Source organism: Ascaphus truei, chromosome 7, assembly GCF_040206685.1.
Source record: "Ascaphus truei isolate aAscTru1 chromosome 7, aAscTru1.hap1, whole genome shotgun sequence".
In the NCBI taxonomy this organism is placed as follows: Eukaryota; Metazoa; Chordata; class Amphibia; order Anura; family Ascaphidae; genus Ascaphus; species Ascaphus truei.
The window spans coordinates 20,887,367-20,901,754 of NC_134489.1; the positions used below are offsets into that span (position 1 = coordinate 20,887,367).

At 43.1% G+C, this 14,388-nt stretch overlaps 1 protein-coding gene across 4 annotated transcripts in view; it reads left to right on the top strand.

Moving 5' to 3' along the window:
• The window catches only part of SPAG16 (sperm associated antigen 16), a 543,868-nt gene that overhangs the window by 409,254 nt on the left and 120,226 nt on the right, over positions 1-14,388 (top strand). For all 4 annotated transcript variants that reach the window (XM_075607226.1, XM_075607225.1, XM_075607227.1 and 1 more), the window contains one exon: positions 5,045-5,171. In XM_075607226.1, the coding sequence (XP_075463341.1) occupies positions 5,045-5,171 (127 nt within the window). The remainder of the gene's footprint in view (positions 1-5,044; positions 5,172-14,388) is intronic.

A 14,388-nucleotide genomic window follows, 5' to 3' on the forward strand; every position in this document is an offset into this window, starting at 1 on the left:
CGCAGTGTAGCTCCTGTACAGTAGCAGAATTGTTTAAAGGTGCCGTCCCAGTTGCTTCATCCAACACATCTTCATTACTTTTTCCTTCTGGTCACATTCAGTGTGAAAACTTTTTTCAGATAAATATTTTGGTGATTATATGCATTGTATATTCTATATGATCTGATTTTATTCTGTAGGTTTTTACTGGGTGCTTAAAATAGACGTTTTCCATAACATGCATATTACAGTATACAGTACAACATCTGTAAGGAGAAATCAGAAGAAAATGATAACTTAGTACAGGAACTCAGAGGGCTGTTTGTAAGACATAACTGTAGCATAATATTATGCTGTTGTGAGGGGGCTGGGCAGCTTCCTCCATCCTGATTGGCTGCATTACCCAGCAGCAGCCAATCAGGAGGAAGTGTTAGGAGCCTAGGGTTGGGGCCAAGGAGAGGAGGAAACAGCATGGAGCTGACAGAGGTAAGACGTGAGAGAGGTGTGTTTGTGTGTCTCGAGCATGTTGTACCTTTTACCATTATGTCCAGTATTTTTGGAAAAGCGACCTGGTAACCCTAGCTAAGAACACAGGAGTGATTTTGGTGTTTACATGGTTTCTGAAATCTGTTTCCTTTCTGCTCTTTGTTAAACCTCCCTCAAACCTATCCTAATTTAAAATGCACTGAAGTAGCATTATGTAACCATAGACAAGATATGTATAACACATACTAACTAACCTGTTATGTTAATTGTAGGTGTGTTGGCAGATCAGTCAACGACTGAGCCACTGATTGAGCCACCTGTGCTGAAGCAGGGATAGCCTTAAAACCTGACCTGTTGGTGGCCCTTGAGTGCTGGTGTTGGCCACTCCTGCTCTAGACAATAGTAAAATAATAATGATACAAATGTTTTGTTTAGCTCCATCATCCTTAACTACAATTGACAACCATATGTTTTCCTTCCCCATTACTAGAAGGGCTAACCTTCAACTAAAATCTCATAATTCTTATCTGTAGTATTTCCCTTCCTATTCATCTAGGTAATCGTTTAAAAATGCATTTTCTGCACATGAGTTGGACAGAGACCAAATGCTTTGTGTAGGGTACAATGACACGGGAAGCATAGAAAAGCCTTTTTATCTGCCTGGCTATACCCAACGGTGATTATATGATAATTAAAATAATAATTTCATAATTACATAGAGCTCCAAACCCAAATAGCCCTTCAAAGGGAAAACATCTTTGTACCTTTTGTATAACATGATTCATTGAAGATGGTTATGTCTTTTATGGGACAGTAGATTTTAAGCTTTTGTAGAATATCATCCGTGTACAATTAGGATGCTTTCCCACTAATATTACAACTACCCAACGCAACTATCATCATTGCTTAGTTTAAAGGGCTAATGAAGTGCTGGTCTTCACATGCAAATCAGATGAATGACAGTAAGCTCGTATTCAATGTGCTGTGAAGCTGCTTACCTGTTGTGGAAAGGGATTTTAGACCTTGTCATTTGAATAGAGCGGATCTTTTCCTCAGAACTGGGAAGCAGCTTCACATAATAAAAATATAAGTGTGCAACTCAAATATAGATAAAAAGACAACAGTCTCGCTGGTGATCTGCTCTTCTCCCTCCACCACGTCCCCTCTTCGCCCATTCCCTCTCATCTCGTCAAATCTCCTCAAATCTCTTGCTCCTACTATAATCCCAGCACTTACACACATTTTCAACTCCTTTCTCTACTCTGCATTACTCAAACACAACAAACTTGACCCTACCTGTCTCTAATTGTCGCCCTGTCTCCCTCCTGCCTTTTGCCTCTAAATTAGGCCTCATCCCCGCTGGTCACGGCTGCTTGCGCGGCGCGAACAAGATACAGCCCTCTATGGGGCCGGCCCCAGTCACTGCCTGTGAGCGCTTGCAGAAAGCGCGATGCGCGACCACCTTTGCCAAAAGACAAAAATCTTGTCTTTTGTTGCGGCGCCGAGCGATGGCCATATCATGGCGGCGGTTCAGCCAATGAGGGAGAACCAGCTGCGTGGGGCATGGCCGTGCCCCCACCATGACCCCTCCCCCCCCCCCCCCCCCCATCGCGGTCTCATGCTCTTCTCTGGACTCGCGACAACAGATCGCGGCTGAAACTGGTGCACGTGCCGCTGGGTGCTCCGACACCCGCGTGCACGCAGTGACTGGGGCCGTAGCCGTAGTATCCTTAACAGAGCTCTATCCTGGATTTTCTCTTATCTTTACCATCGTACTTCCAGTGTCTCGTTTGCTAACAACTCCTTCCGTGTCGATCTCTCTGTGGGTGTACCCCAGGGGTCTGTCCTAGGACCTCTTATCTTTACACACACTCTCTAGGGACCTAATCACATCTTTTTGGTTCAAATATCCCCTCTATGCTTATGGCACACAAATTTACCTTTCAACCCCGTACCTTACACCTGCTGTATAGACTAAAGTTTCTGAATGTCTCTCCGCAATACAATCCTGGGTGTCCCTCCGCCAACTCAAACTTAACATGTCAAAGACAGAGCTCCTCATACTTCCTCCCAAGCCTGGCCCTACTGCCCCCGTCTACATTACTGTTGGCAGTACTATCATACACTCAGTATGACAAGCATGCTGTCTAGGGGTTACATTTGACTCCTCCCTCACATTCTCCTTTCATATTCTGAATGTAGCTAAAACATGTTGTTTTTCCTCTGTAACATTGCAAAGACGCGCCCTTTCTTCCATCGCACTACTGCTAATATGTTAACGCAGGCCCTCATTCTCTCCCGTCTCGACTATTGTAACCTTCTACTACTGCTGCGGCACAGTTTATTCGAGCATTTGCCCGTTCTGTGCCGCAGCAGTAGCCTGGCGCGCGCCCGAGAGTGACGGGCGCGCGCCGAAGCAGCGGAAGAGCGCCCTCCGATCGGGGCGCTCTCCCTACCGCTGCCGGGTCCGCCGGGTCCCCCGGAACCCCCTGCCGCTGTCCCGCGATCGCGGGACACCAGGGCTCCCTCGGGGAGCCCCTGGACGCGCGTGCAGGGGGCGCACGCTCCCGAAGACGCGTGACCGCGCGTCTATGACGCGCGGCACGCCGAGGGGCGGCCACTAGCAAGCCGGGAAATCTCCCGGCTTGCGGATCTGGCCGCAGTGTAATAAACTGTGTCGCCAGTGTATCTGGCCTTGCTGCCTCTCGCCTGTCTCCCCTACTATCTATCCTAAATGCTGCCGTTAGAATCACTTTACTCTCTCCAAAATCTGTCTCAGCGTCTCTACTGCTGAATTCCTTCTTCTGGCTTCCTATTAAATCCTGTATTAATTAGAAAAGTCTCCTCCTATCTTTTAAGGCTATACACTGTTCTGCCCCTACTTACATCTCTAATTTCTCGCTATACACCTGCACGACTCTTAGGCTGCGGTCCCACGAGATCAAGCCCCGCCCCCCCAGTTCCTCCGGTCCCAGTTCCTACCTTGTCGCGCACCTTTCCCCAGCGGTGCGCGACAGGTTTTCAAGCAGGCAGGGGAAATTGAGATTGGCATTTGCGACGGAGGCGTGGCCACTCCCCCGCCGGCGGTTCAGCCAATGAGGGCGTACCAGCCGCGGGACGTCATGGCCACGCCCCCAAAACCTACCGCCACGCCCCCTCCCGTCGCAAACGCTCTCTCCACGCAGATCGCGGTGTAGCGCTGTGCACGCGCTGCCCCCCGCCGGGCGCGCGTGCCACAGTGCTGACTGGGGACTCAGCCTTACGTTCTGCTCAAGGATGTCTTCTGTCTACCCCTTTTGTATCTAAATCCCTCTCCTGCCTACAGGTTGGAATCATCTGTTTATGTAGTTCCCCTTGGCAGCTTTCATTTACTATTCACAAATGGTTGTATACACATAATCACTTTTGTTTAGATCACACTTTTTTTTTTTTTGGATGTAGGTTAGCGCTTGTAGTGGGTTAAATTAGTTGTTTGTTTAAATCCCTCTCCTGCCTAAAAATCTTTCTCACTCACTGCCCCACACCTCTGGAATTCCCTTCCCTCAATATCCGACTGGCACCCTCTTTCTCCACCTTTAGGACCTTTTTTAAAACACACCTCTTTAACGAAGCATATGGGTAGCTTCGCTGGCTGATACTATACATCTCAGATGCACGGACCATGGCCCCTTGCAGACGCACTAACAGAGCACCCGCCTTCTGTCTCTGTAAGTTCTCCCCACTTACCATTTATATTGTAAGATCTTCGGGGCAGGGACTCCTTTCCATATTGTTTTATGTCTGAAACGCTTATTCCCATTATGTGGTATATTATTATGTCACGTGTATTAAAACGCTATGTGCCTAGATGGCGCTATATAAATACCTTAAATGGGGCTTGTATGTTAACAGGGGGAAGGAGCGGCTCTGTTAGTAAAGACACTTACTCTGTAAACAATGACATTGAGTTTGAATCGGGGACCCTTGTTCCATTCCTGGTGTCAGCTCCTTGTATCCTTGGGCAAGTTATTTTACCTTCCTTTAACTCCCTGTGCCTCAGGCACAACAATCATACCTTGTAAGCTCAGCTGGGCAGGGACTGCATCTGTAAAATTCCTATGTGCTGTGTACCGCGCACTACACTGTAATTGTGAAGCCCTTTAAGTCCCATTGGGAGAAAAGTGCTATGTGAAATAATGTTATTAGTAATGTTATTATTACTAAATAACAAGCACAATCATAATACAGAAAACAAGCTTCCAATGCAATTTCAATTGCAATACTTGACTTTAACTTCCTCTGCTGCTAAGATTGTACTTCTGCAGCTCAGAATGATGTAAGTAGCCACTGTGTGCTGGTGTCAGGCTTCTGCAGCACTGCCATGTTGCAGAATGCCCTGCTTGTTCTCTCATGGAAATCTCTTGGGTGTCATCAACCCCCTGTGTGCTGGAAGGGACCAACACCACACTAGGTTTACCCAAGTAGAAAGTGAGTTTTTAGTAATGTTCTTAGTCTATTTAAAGTTTTTTGTTTCCTTGTTAGTTCTCATAGCCCAACACTCCTTTGAACTGTAAACCTTAACTATTTTCCTTTTTGGCAGGGGGACACCATTGCGTCCTGTGATTCCTATGGAGTTTTGAAGCTGTGGGATGTTCGTAAGGTTGCAGTAATGTTATCTGTTGATGCAGGGCCACATGCAGGAAACCAGGTTGCCTTCGACCCATCAGGTATGTACTTGGTCTTTTAACTGTAAGTTGAGTCCGTGCCATAACAGTCTGTAGGAGGGTGCTTAACATCTACAGTATGCTGGTGGATGGACCATGAACTCTTCATCTCTTGATGTGCCACCCTAGTCTCTGGGTGCATTGGGAGGAGAAATACAATGTTACATACAAAGAGGAAAAACGAAATAATTAGGATGACATTGAAGGTAGGTATCTTTATAGGTTTAACAAGCTATTTATATAAATGTGTACAGTATGTTAGAGAAGGCAGGTACTGTTAGGTGCAGTAATTGTGAGTCTGTGAAAGTAACCTGCTATGCATTGCTATCCACAATATCACCCAAGGGGTTAAAACAGTAATGAGCCTACATGCAGCAGAGCATGAGAAGGTTTATGTGAAAAGCAAAGGGGGAAATTCATAACATTTGGTAAATCAGAAACTATAGGTTTGGAAATATTATACAGTATTAGCACCCTACACCGTTCTGTATCATCGGACTGCCTGTAACTCCAAATCTCTGCGCTCTCTGTATAATGAGCAGGTAAAGCTCATTCTCCGTGGAGGTTCATCCATAAACAGCTCACGTGCAGCATTGAGGACTTTGCAGGCAGCGTTACCTTCCTGTACAAAACACACAATTATCAGATCATCCCAATGGGTAGCAATTGTCAGAAACCACAATCTCATACAGTGCTGTGTAGATGATGGGAGCAATCCATCCCTTGAGGTGAGGATCAAACCATTGATAACATTCTGCTTTGTTGAATTGAGATTTTACAGTATATTGACCATGGCCCATTTGAATATACTATAAAGCCGCCTTCTCTTTAATATGGGGCTTCAATGTTCCTATACAATGAGAAACCAGCATGTTATACAGTGGCCCATGATGCGACTACACCATTTTGTTCTATGTGTATTAAACTCGGAGGTTTGGCAGAAAGTGTGAGTTCTTGGAACTGGGCAAACTTGTTTGTGAGTTTCATTCCTGCTTTTGCTAATGCAGTTTGTATGTGTTGTATGAATATAATGGGACATTAATAACAAAATACTGTTGCTACTTGTTATTTGGAGGCTGCTGTTCTATACAGAATGAACATCAAGATGTCACCTCACAGGTATATATGCCTCTAAGCATAACAGTGAACATCTTTAGAATTGACAGAAGCTATTTGAACACTCGTGATTATTATAGAGGAAAGTCACTTAAGTTGAGAAATGTGTTGCTTGACTCTGCAGTAGCAAAGAGGTAAATATGTTTAGGTATTTATTTGAGCTCTTGACTTTTATGGTAAAAAGCAATCCACATGTTATTTTACCATGATAAATCTACAGTACTTAGGTGGTGGATTTATCTTATAGTAACCGAGTTACTGATATGAGCTATTTTCGTTCTGGTTTTGTGTGACATTGTTAAGAGCAAGACAGTGATACATCATATGTCATTCCTGCCAGTGGGTGAAATGGTTAACTATGTTAAAGACATGGAGGAAATTGGAACCATCTGTTAAATAGTTACATATCCATTATGGAAACGGTATGAAGGTAAAGTTATGGGTCACTGGGTCAACAGGTCATAGTGGGGACAGTTCTAAATCAGTGGCTTCCATTACCCAACTCCCTCCTACTGTACCATTACATAACTCATCTGACTGTCGGACCCTGTGTCCCTCTGTAAACATTGAAGGTATTCTGACTACTAGTGACTGATTATCAGATGGTCGTGTGGTGTATTCTTTATTCCAGTGATTGTTCAGTTAGATACTTTAGCTCTTACACTTTGTTTTTGGGGGTTAATATTCATAATTTTAGTGTTTTTTTTTTCTTCTTTTCCTTTGAATATTTGCTGCTATGCTTTTTTTCCACATATGGAATCGTTTTAAACAACAACAAAGGGAGAGAAAAAGACAGGGAACAGAATCTGTGAAAGAGATGTATTTCCATTCTCGTTCAGCGTTTGTTCCAAGAGGAAGAGTTGGCTTTGTGTCACAAATTCCAACTGAATAAAAAATGGAAAATGCTACTCAGCAGCTTCTAACCAGATGCTGGAAATAGAAAAGACTATGGAGGTCTTTTTAGATTCATCAAAGCTGATTCTTAAAATCGCTGCCTGAAAGTAATCAGCGCTCTGTTGTAAATCAAAGTGTCTGAACTTTGTATACTTGTGGTGTAACTAAACAGCAGAATATTTTTCTCGCTCTTGTTTATTGCCACTATCAGTTCATGCACTTGCTTCAATTTCATCATTGCACAGTACTGATAAATATGAAGCTGTGGTCACCCAGTTCTTGGTCTCATTAGCGGACCATTGCTTGCTGCACACAGGTGCACACACTGAGAACAAAATACCAAAAAAAACCTTGAAAAACAACATGCAATAAATCGGCATTCTTCCAGAGTTACCATGCCCCTATTTTTTTTTTATTGGATACCAAACAAACCTAATATTACTTGGGCTCAGTGGTCAATCATCGGAAGAGTGATGTCGTTCGTGTGTATCACCATCTTAAACGTCCAGTTTATTTCTAATTAAAGAGCAATCTGTTTTATGTTTTTAACACAAGAACGTCGTATACCTTTTTCTCCTTGTTAAAAACATCTTGCAGATTCCTTTTTACTGAAGAGGAGGCTTTTATGTTCTTTGCAGTGCGTTCTGTGCCCCTTCGGAAGCAAAGGGGACAAAACTATTTAGCCATATAACAATAGCTGAAAAGGTGGGACTGCTTCATTGCCCCCTCTCAGATCAATAAGGATGGTTTAATTCCATAGACACCTGCAGAATTTTTGCAGCACTGAAACATACCCTCCTCTATACACCAGGAGCTTTGATCCTGCTGTTCACTCCCTCTCTTTGCCCTTATTTTCCACCTCTGTAAGCTGCAAATTAAATCACATTTTAATATTTGTTTTAAATTTAATTTCAGATAAACATAGCAAGCACTTATCTCAAGGGCTCACTGGAACGCTTCCCGTCCAGAGCCAGTAATGCGCTGTTTGCTATGGATGTTGAACGGAAAATACACATCCATTTAACTGCAGTTTCTATTAAAGGATTACCCCATTTACGAAATCAACCTTCTCAGATTAGAAGTGATGGATATCTTTTCAATTTTCTGTTGGCACCTTGATGCACAATTATATTAAAATATCCTGAGGAAAGAAAAGTCCCTCCAGCTCCAGCTCCGTTTGACTCGGATTCAGTGAGACTATAAAAAGGAGAGCAGTTACTTGAGTACGAGATACTGACCCAAGCTAAGGGGGACTCTGAAAATATTATGAAAGATAGATCAAAGATAAAGAAGAAAGTTCATTTTATTTGTTCTTATTTGTATTCCTGCTTTTCTTCTTATCCAATATCAAATGAAATATCCGAAAAACAGATGTCTTGACAGTTCATTTATTTATCATAAGGCAAAATAACAATAAACTTCATCTACAGGTACAGGCTAAACTAAAACATACTATGGATGGAGAACGGAGCATTCTTGATTGCTCGATGATATTGTTGGTTCGTTCATCCTTTACGTTCTGAAGTATCTACTCTAAAAACAGATTCATATTGTAAATCCTAGCTATTCATTTAACCAATGCGTGACTTGTTAGCATGAAACTGTAATACAATTACACAGTCCTTGGAAAAGGCTGGGCACAAAGCCTATATTTTTTATCTTGGCCTTGGGCAGACTTCATCTTGCACCCAAAATATACTATAAACGATTCACTTGTTCTAACTTTCTTACAAAATCAGTTGTTTGCCTTAAATGTGTTTTTCTTATATTACACAATCTTTCTCCGTTCAGTTTGAAGAGAGTATGGGGAAACAAAATGGATTCTAAAAGACAACATGGATTCCGAATCACTTGAATTCCATTTACAAATCCCCCCCTAAAAAATAGTCGAATTTCTGGGACATGTGATTCGGCAATTATAATTTTGGTCATAAAAAAGCAAGGTCACTATAGAGGTGCAGCTCCATTTAGCAAAATATATCATTGGTTGCGAATAAGTAAAAGCACTCAGGCATGTGACACTGAATTAAAATGTTGCCCCAAATGCCTCCAAACTTCACAACAGAAAACGGAACAGAAGACAAATAGCTGTCATCTAGATCCTCATTCCTCCATCTTGCGTAACTGGAGAACCTTTTCCTAACTCATCCCATAATTCCTTTCACCGTATTGACTCCTCCATCACTCTGCCCTGTGTGCTTCATGTTAATGGAGAGGGCTATTCAGATTGGAATGAACCATTAAATGAGTTTGGTACCATGCCAAGAACAAACTGTTTGGAGCAGAGCCCTTAAAAGGGGATCCGTTTTTAGTACCATTTAATGCATGTTAAAGGTCCAGTCCAACGATATGATTTCCAAACATATATTTTTAGTTGGTCTATCCTTTTATTAAGCTTTGTAGTACGTTCTGCGCAGATCCTTTCATTGTCACGCTGAAGCCTTTTGGGGATATCTGCTTGTCATTTTGTTTACCCCTTTTAAAGTCTAGCAGTAGTAATAGGAGACAAGCCTGTGTGAGGATTGGAAAGAAAAAATAAAATAGAATGTTAGATATTTGCAAGAGTGCTTTGCTATCTGTGTCTTCCCCCTAAATAATTGCACTTGAAATCTGATCTCAGTTTAAGAAACCCACATAACAAGTTTCAAGCCTTTGATACCAGCACAAACTGGCACAAGACAAAATACACCTGATCAAGAGGCAAATTGTGTCCACCACTAATATACTTTACATGCAGATGCGCAGTGTATGAAGAAGTATATGACTTGGAAGATTAGGGTAGAATTTAGTTTCCATCTAAGTTCAGTGATCAGATGTGATCTTTCTAACCCAGCTGGGAGTAAAACATTAATATTTTTAGAATTAACATTTGTTAATAACATGCTAACACATTCTACAACGCAGTACAATTTCAGACTTATTCGAGATCAGAATTTCGAGCTGTGGGTTTCTGGAGATGAAAGAGAGAGAGGAAGTTGTATATTTTACACTCAGGTGGGTCAGAATCGGACACGACTGAGTGATTTCAATTATCTGGCGTAAAAAAAAAAAGATGCCTTTTTTCCAGTCCGAGTACATTTTCAGACTTCTATTTATAATATATCAATCCCTGCACATCAGGCGGCTGCAATGTTTTTTAGCTGCTCCTGCACCCACAGGGTTAATTGCTTTCAGCTGTAAAGTGGCTTTACTGCTCATCACCGCTTAGTAAATATAACCCTAAATATCTTTCAGGTCCTCTCCCTGTGATATTTAAATGTTTTTTTTTTTTTTTTAATTGTTTTTTACCCCCCCCCCTATCTTCATGTTGACAGAATGATGTGAATCCTCTTTCACCGAGTGCGGGAATTAATTAACTCATGCTTTGAACCTTCTTTTCCCCCCACTGGTTAATAAAAAGAAGAGTTCCTGTCGCTAGCTTTGAAAGTTGCAGCATTGCATCTGAAGCCTGGCTTAAATACAAGTGTTTAATCTCCTAATTAGTTCCCTCCTGTCGGCAATCAGTTAGATGCTGAGTATCCTTGAAGGTCAGTTTGTCCTTCTTCCATTGAAACTCTTAAAGAGCGTATACTTGGCCAGCATCAGCACCTGGAGAGATGCCTGCTCAGAGACACAGACGCTCGGACACATTGCTTTCATTTTGGAAGTTATCAGGAACAGAGGCTGCCCGGACAGCTGAGGACACTGGCACCAGTAATAGCCTTTTACATATGTATATTGCTGGTTCACCTCCAACTCAGCTTGTTGGCGACTCAAAGTCATTGCTGCATCATTAAAACACCCTGCAGGCCCTTAGCCAAATACCTCAGAGGTTATGGCACAATCCTAAAGGTGCAATGCCATTTACTCTGTCCAAAAATAACTGGGTTTTGGACAACTTTCCGTTGCTTTCCCTCATTATTGCCAATCACACATTTCATTGTGAAATCCTCTTGTCGATTTCTATTTTGGAGAAATATTGATGTAAAAAAATAGCACCAAAATCATAATTCCTTTTCATTCTCTCTAAATATTCAAATGTGGCTGAGTTTACGGGATTGATTCCACTCTTGAATTCCAGGTGACAGGTTGTTTAAAGGGCTAAGACGGAAACACTTGTATCCCTGGCTTCTGGTGCTCCTCTAGTGGTTTAACGCAGGGGTGCTCAACTGCAGTCCTCAACCCCACCGCCCCCCAATAAGTCAGGTTTTCAGGATATACCTGCTTCAGCACAGTTGGTTCAATCAGTCCCTGCTTCAGCACAGGTGGCTCAATCAGAGGCTCAGTCTTTGACTGATATCCTTAAATGCTGATCTATTGGTGGGGCTTGAGGACTGGAGTCGAGCAACCCTGGTTTAGCTGACACTTGGAGGCTTTTTGGTTGCCTCTTCTTGGTAGGGGAGAGCAGGAAGCTCCAATTTAGCAAAGTGTCTCTGTCCCCTTCAACAGTTAAGTATACATTTCCAGTGTCGTCTTCCCATTTCCCCCAGCTTATTCTGAAACCGTAAAACCCTGCTTAATATTAGGGTTTTCCCTACTGTATGCTACTTTATAGTCATCTCAAGAATGTTTTGATGCATTTTTATTATATTTGCCTCACTAACCCTGCTGGGAGGCCGTTATTGAAGAAACACATGAGCAAGATTATAAATCATTGCTCGGTAACCTTGGGATATGAAAACGACAATCAGGGGGGGACTTGTGAAAAAAAAAGAGTAAGCAGAAGTTTGTTTTGACGCCTTAGGCTGCGCTTATAGTGCCGGGACGCGACGTCGCCCGAAAACAAATACATTGCCGCCGCCGCGTGCGCTTATAGTGCACGTGACAAGCGACTAAGTGACGTCGCCGTCGCGAAAACCTGAAGCCAGCAAAATTTGATTTTTCAAGGGCCGTCGCGTCACGTGACAGCCCTTGAACAAATCAAATTGCCGGAATCCCGCGACCCGGCCGCCCGGCGAAACATACGTTACGGCGACGGGTGATGTCACCCGCCGTGTCGCCATCGCCAACGACGGCACTATAGGCACGGCCTTACTCTATTTTCTGTTTGTGTTTTGAGTCAAAATGTAAGAAAGTGTTTCTGACATTGTACGCAAATTGTTAACCATACAAGTCTGTGCCACCTCAGATCAAGTGGATTCATGTGACTCAAATGCAAGATAAGAGTGATCCGTGGGGATGCAGAGATTGATACGTTATACATGTTATGAGACACCATGTGTCTCCATGTTGTATGCTATGCATTTGCAATGTTGCGACATGTCGTGTCCATTTTATGTTATGTATATTTGGTTGTTATAGTAATCCCCCGACGGAGCAGCAGCCCGAGCTTGCCTACTTCTGCTTCCACACACCTGTACCCGTTGTTCACGTGATTGGTTGGCTCAGGTGGTGCTAGCAGGGGCCGTCCTCCGATTGCAAAACTCATATTCAGTGAGAAACGCGTCAGAGGACCTTTTTCTTGTTTTCGCTTATATGCTCATTAAATATTTAATTGTATATACTGCCTCCAGCCCTTCTTTTTGCTGTGCTCAATTGTTTTCACCTTCCTTTGCTTCATATCTCATTATAATATGTACATTATGAAACTCCTCCTATTGACACCCCTCAAATTGCAAACTAAAGCTCCAGATAAGGTAAAAGAGAAAACAAATTATGCAAAAAAGATATTTTGTGGTGCAATAAGTGGTAAATCTAATGACTCCAAATAATACTCAATTGGCTGCTGACAAATGTGATCTTTCAGGATGACATTCAAGTGTTTTGTTAAAGCCCTGTGCCGATGCTTTGTTCATTTTCTACTCCTCCCCACGCTCCAATGTTGTTACCTAGACGGGGGTGGCCCGATTGATTGAGTGCACGGTCGTGTTCTCTGTCCTACTGTACATCCCTACGCATTTCGAGATTAATCTCTTCAGTGTCAGGACCCACACACAGGGACAGCTTCATTCAGGCAGCTCTTTAGCAGCAAGCTGTGCTGACTGCAACACCTAAAAAAAGTTTGTATACTCTTGGAGAGCTGTGGCGGAGACGCAAGAAAGCCACAACTTGTTTCTGTGCGCTCAGCCAGAATTCGATTCCTTTCAAGAAGCAAGTAATACCTTTTTACCAAAATCATGCCCTGTTGATGCAGAAATTCAAGGCTGCTTTCCCAACAATTTTTGAAAGTTCAACTGATGATTCTAAGCCTCCCAATTAAAAGATAAGTTCACCTCTCCTCTGTTTCCTCTGCAGTATGTGCTGTAAACCATGCCGGTTCTAAAGTCCTAGATTTAAAGGCAGGTCCCCCTTTCTCTGACTCTCCTGCAGTGTTTTGATATCCCTATTATTAATGCCAAGACTCCTGCTTTAAAGTCAAGTCTCCCTTTCTCTGATTTCCCTGCATTGTCTGAAGTCCCTATTACTGATTTTAAGGTTCCTGCTTTAAAGACAGGTTCACCTTTCACTGATGTCCCCACATGGTTAACTATACCTCTTTCTGATTCTTCAACGACAAGTTCCCGTACTACTCGGTTCCCTGGCAATGTGTGATGTCCCTATCCTTGATTCTAAGGCTCTTGCCTTAAAGTTCCCCACAATATTTGGTATACAGTTAGGGTTACCAGGTGGTTTCTCAAAAAATACTAGACACAATGGTGAAAGGTGTGAAGTGCTCGACACACACACACACACACACACACACACACACACACACACACACACACACACACACACACACACACACACACACACACACACACACACACACACACACACCCTCTCACCTCTCTCTGCTCCATGCTCCATGCTGTTTCCTCCTCTCCTTGTACCCAATTCTTTCATTCTGACCCCGCGGTCTCTGTCTATGCTGTCCTTTGACCGGATTCAACCTGTGGCAGAACATTCTCATGAACTTTTACATGCTGATCAGAGTAATTATATTACTCCACTAGAACTTTTGCCTCATGATTCTGACCAACCCTCTGTGGTTCTTATTTTATAATCTGAGACAGTTTACTATAGAGAAATTTGTACCTGTCTTTCGGCCTTCCTATGGGCCTTTACAGCATGTGCCTGAGTCCCCAGCTTTGCTACCACTCTGCATGTCCAAGTATTCTGACTCTCATCATGAACTGGTATCTCTGTACACGCGATCGGCTGAGCAGCAAGTATTAGGCTGCGGTCCCAGTCACTGCTACAGCGCACACCTCGGCGTGCGCTGTGCGTGTAAGCACCGCCCCTCAATGGGGCT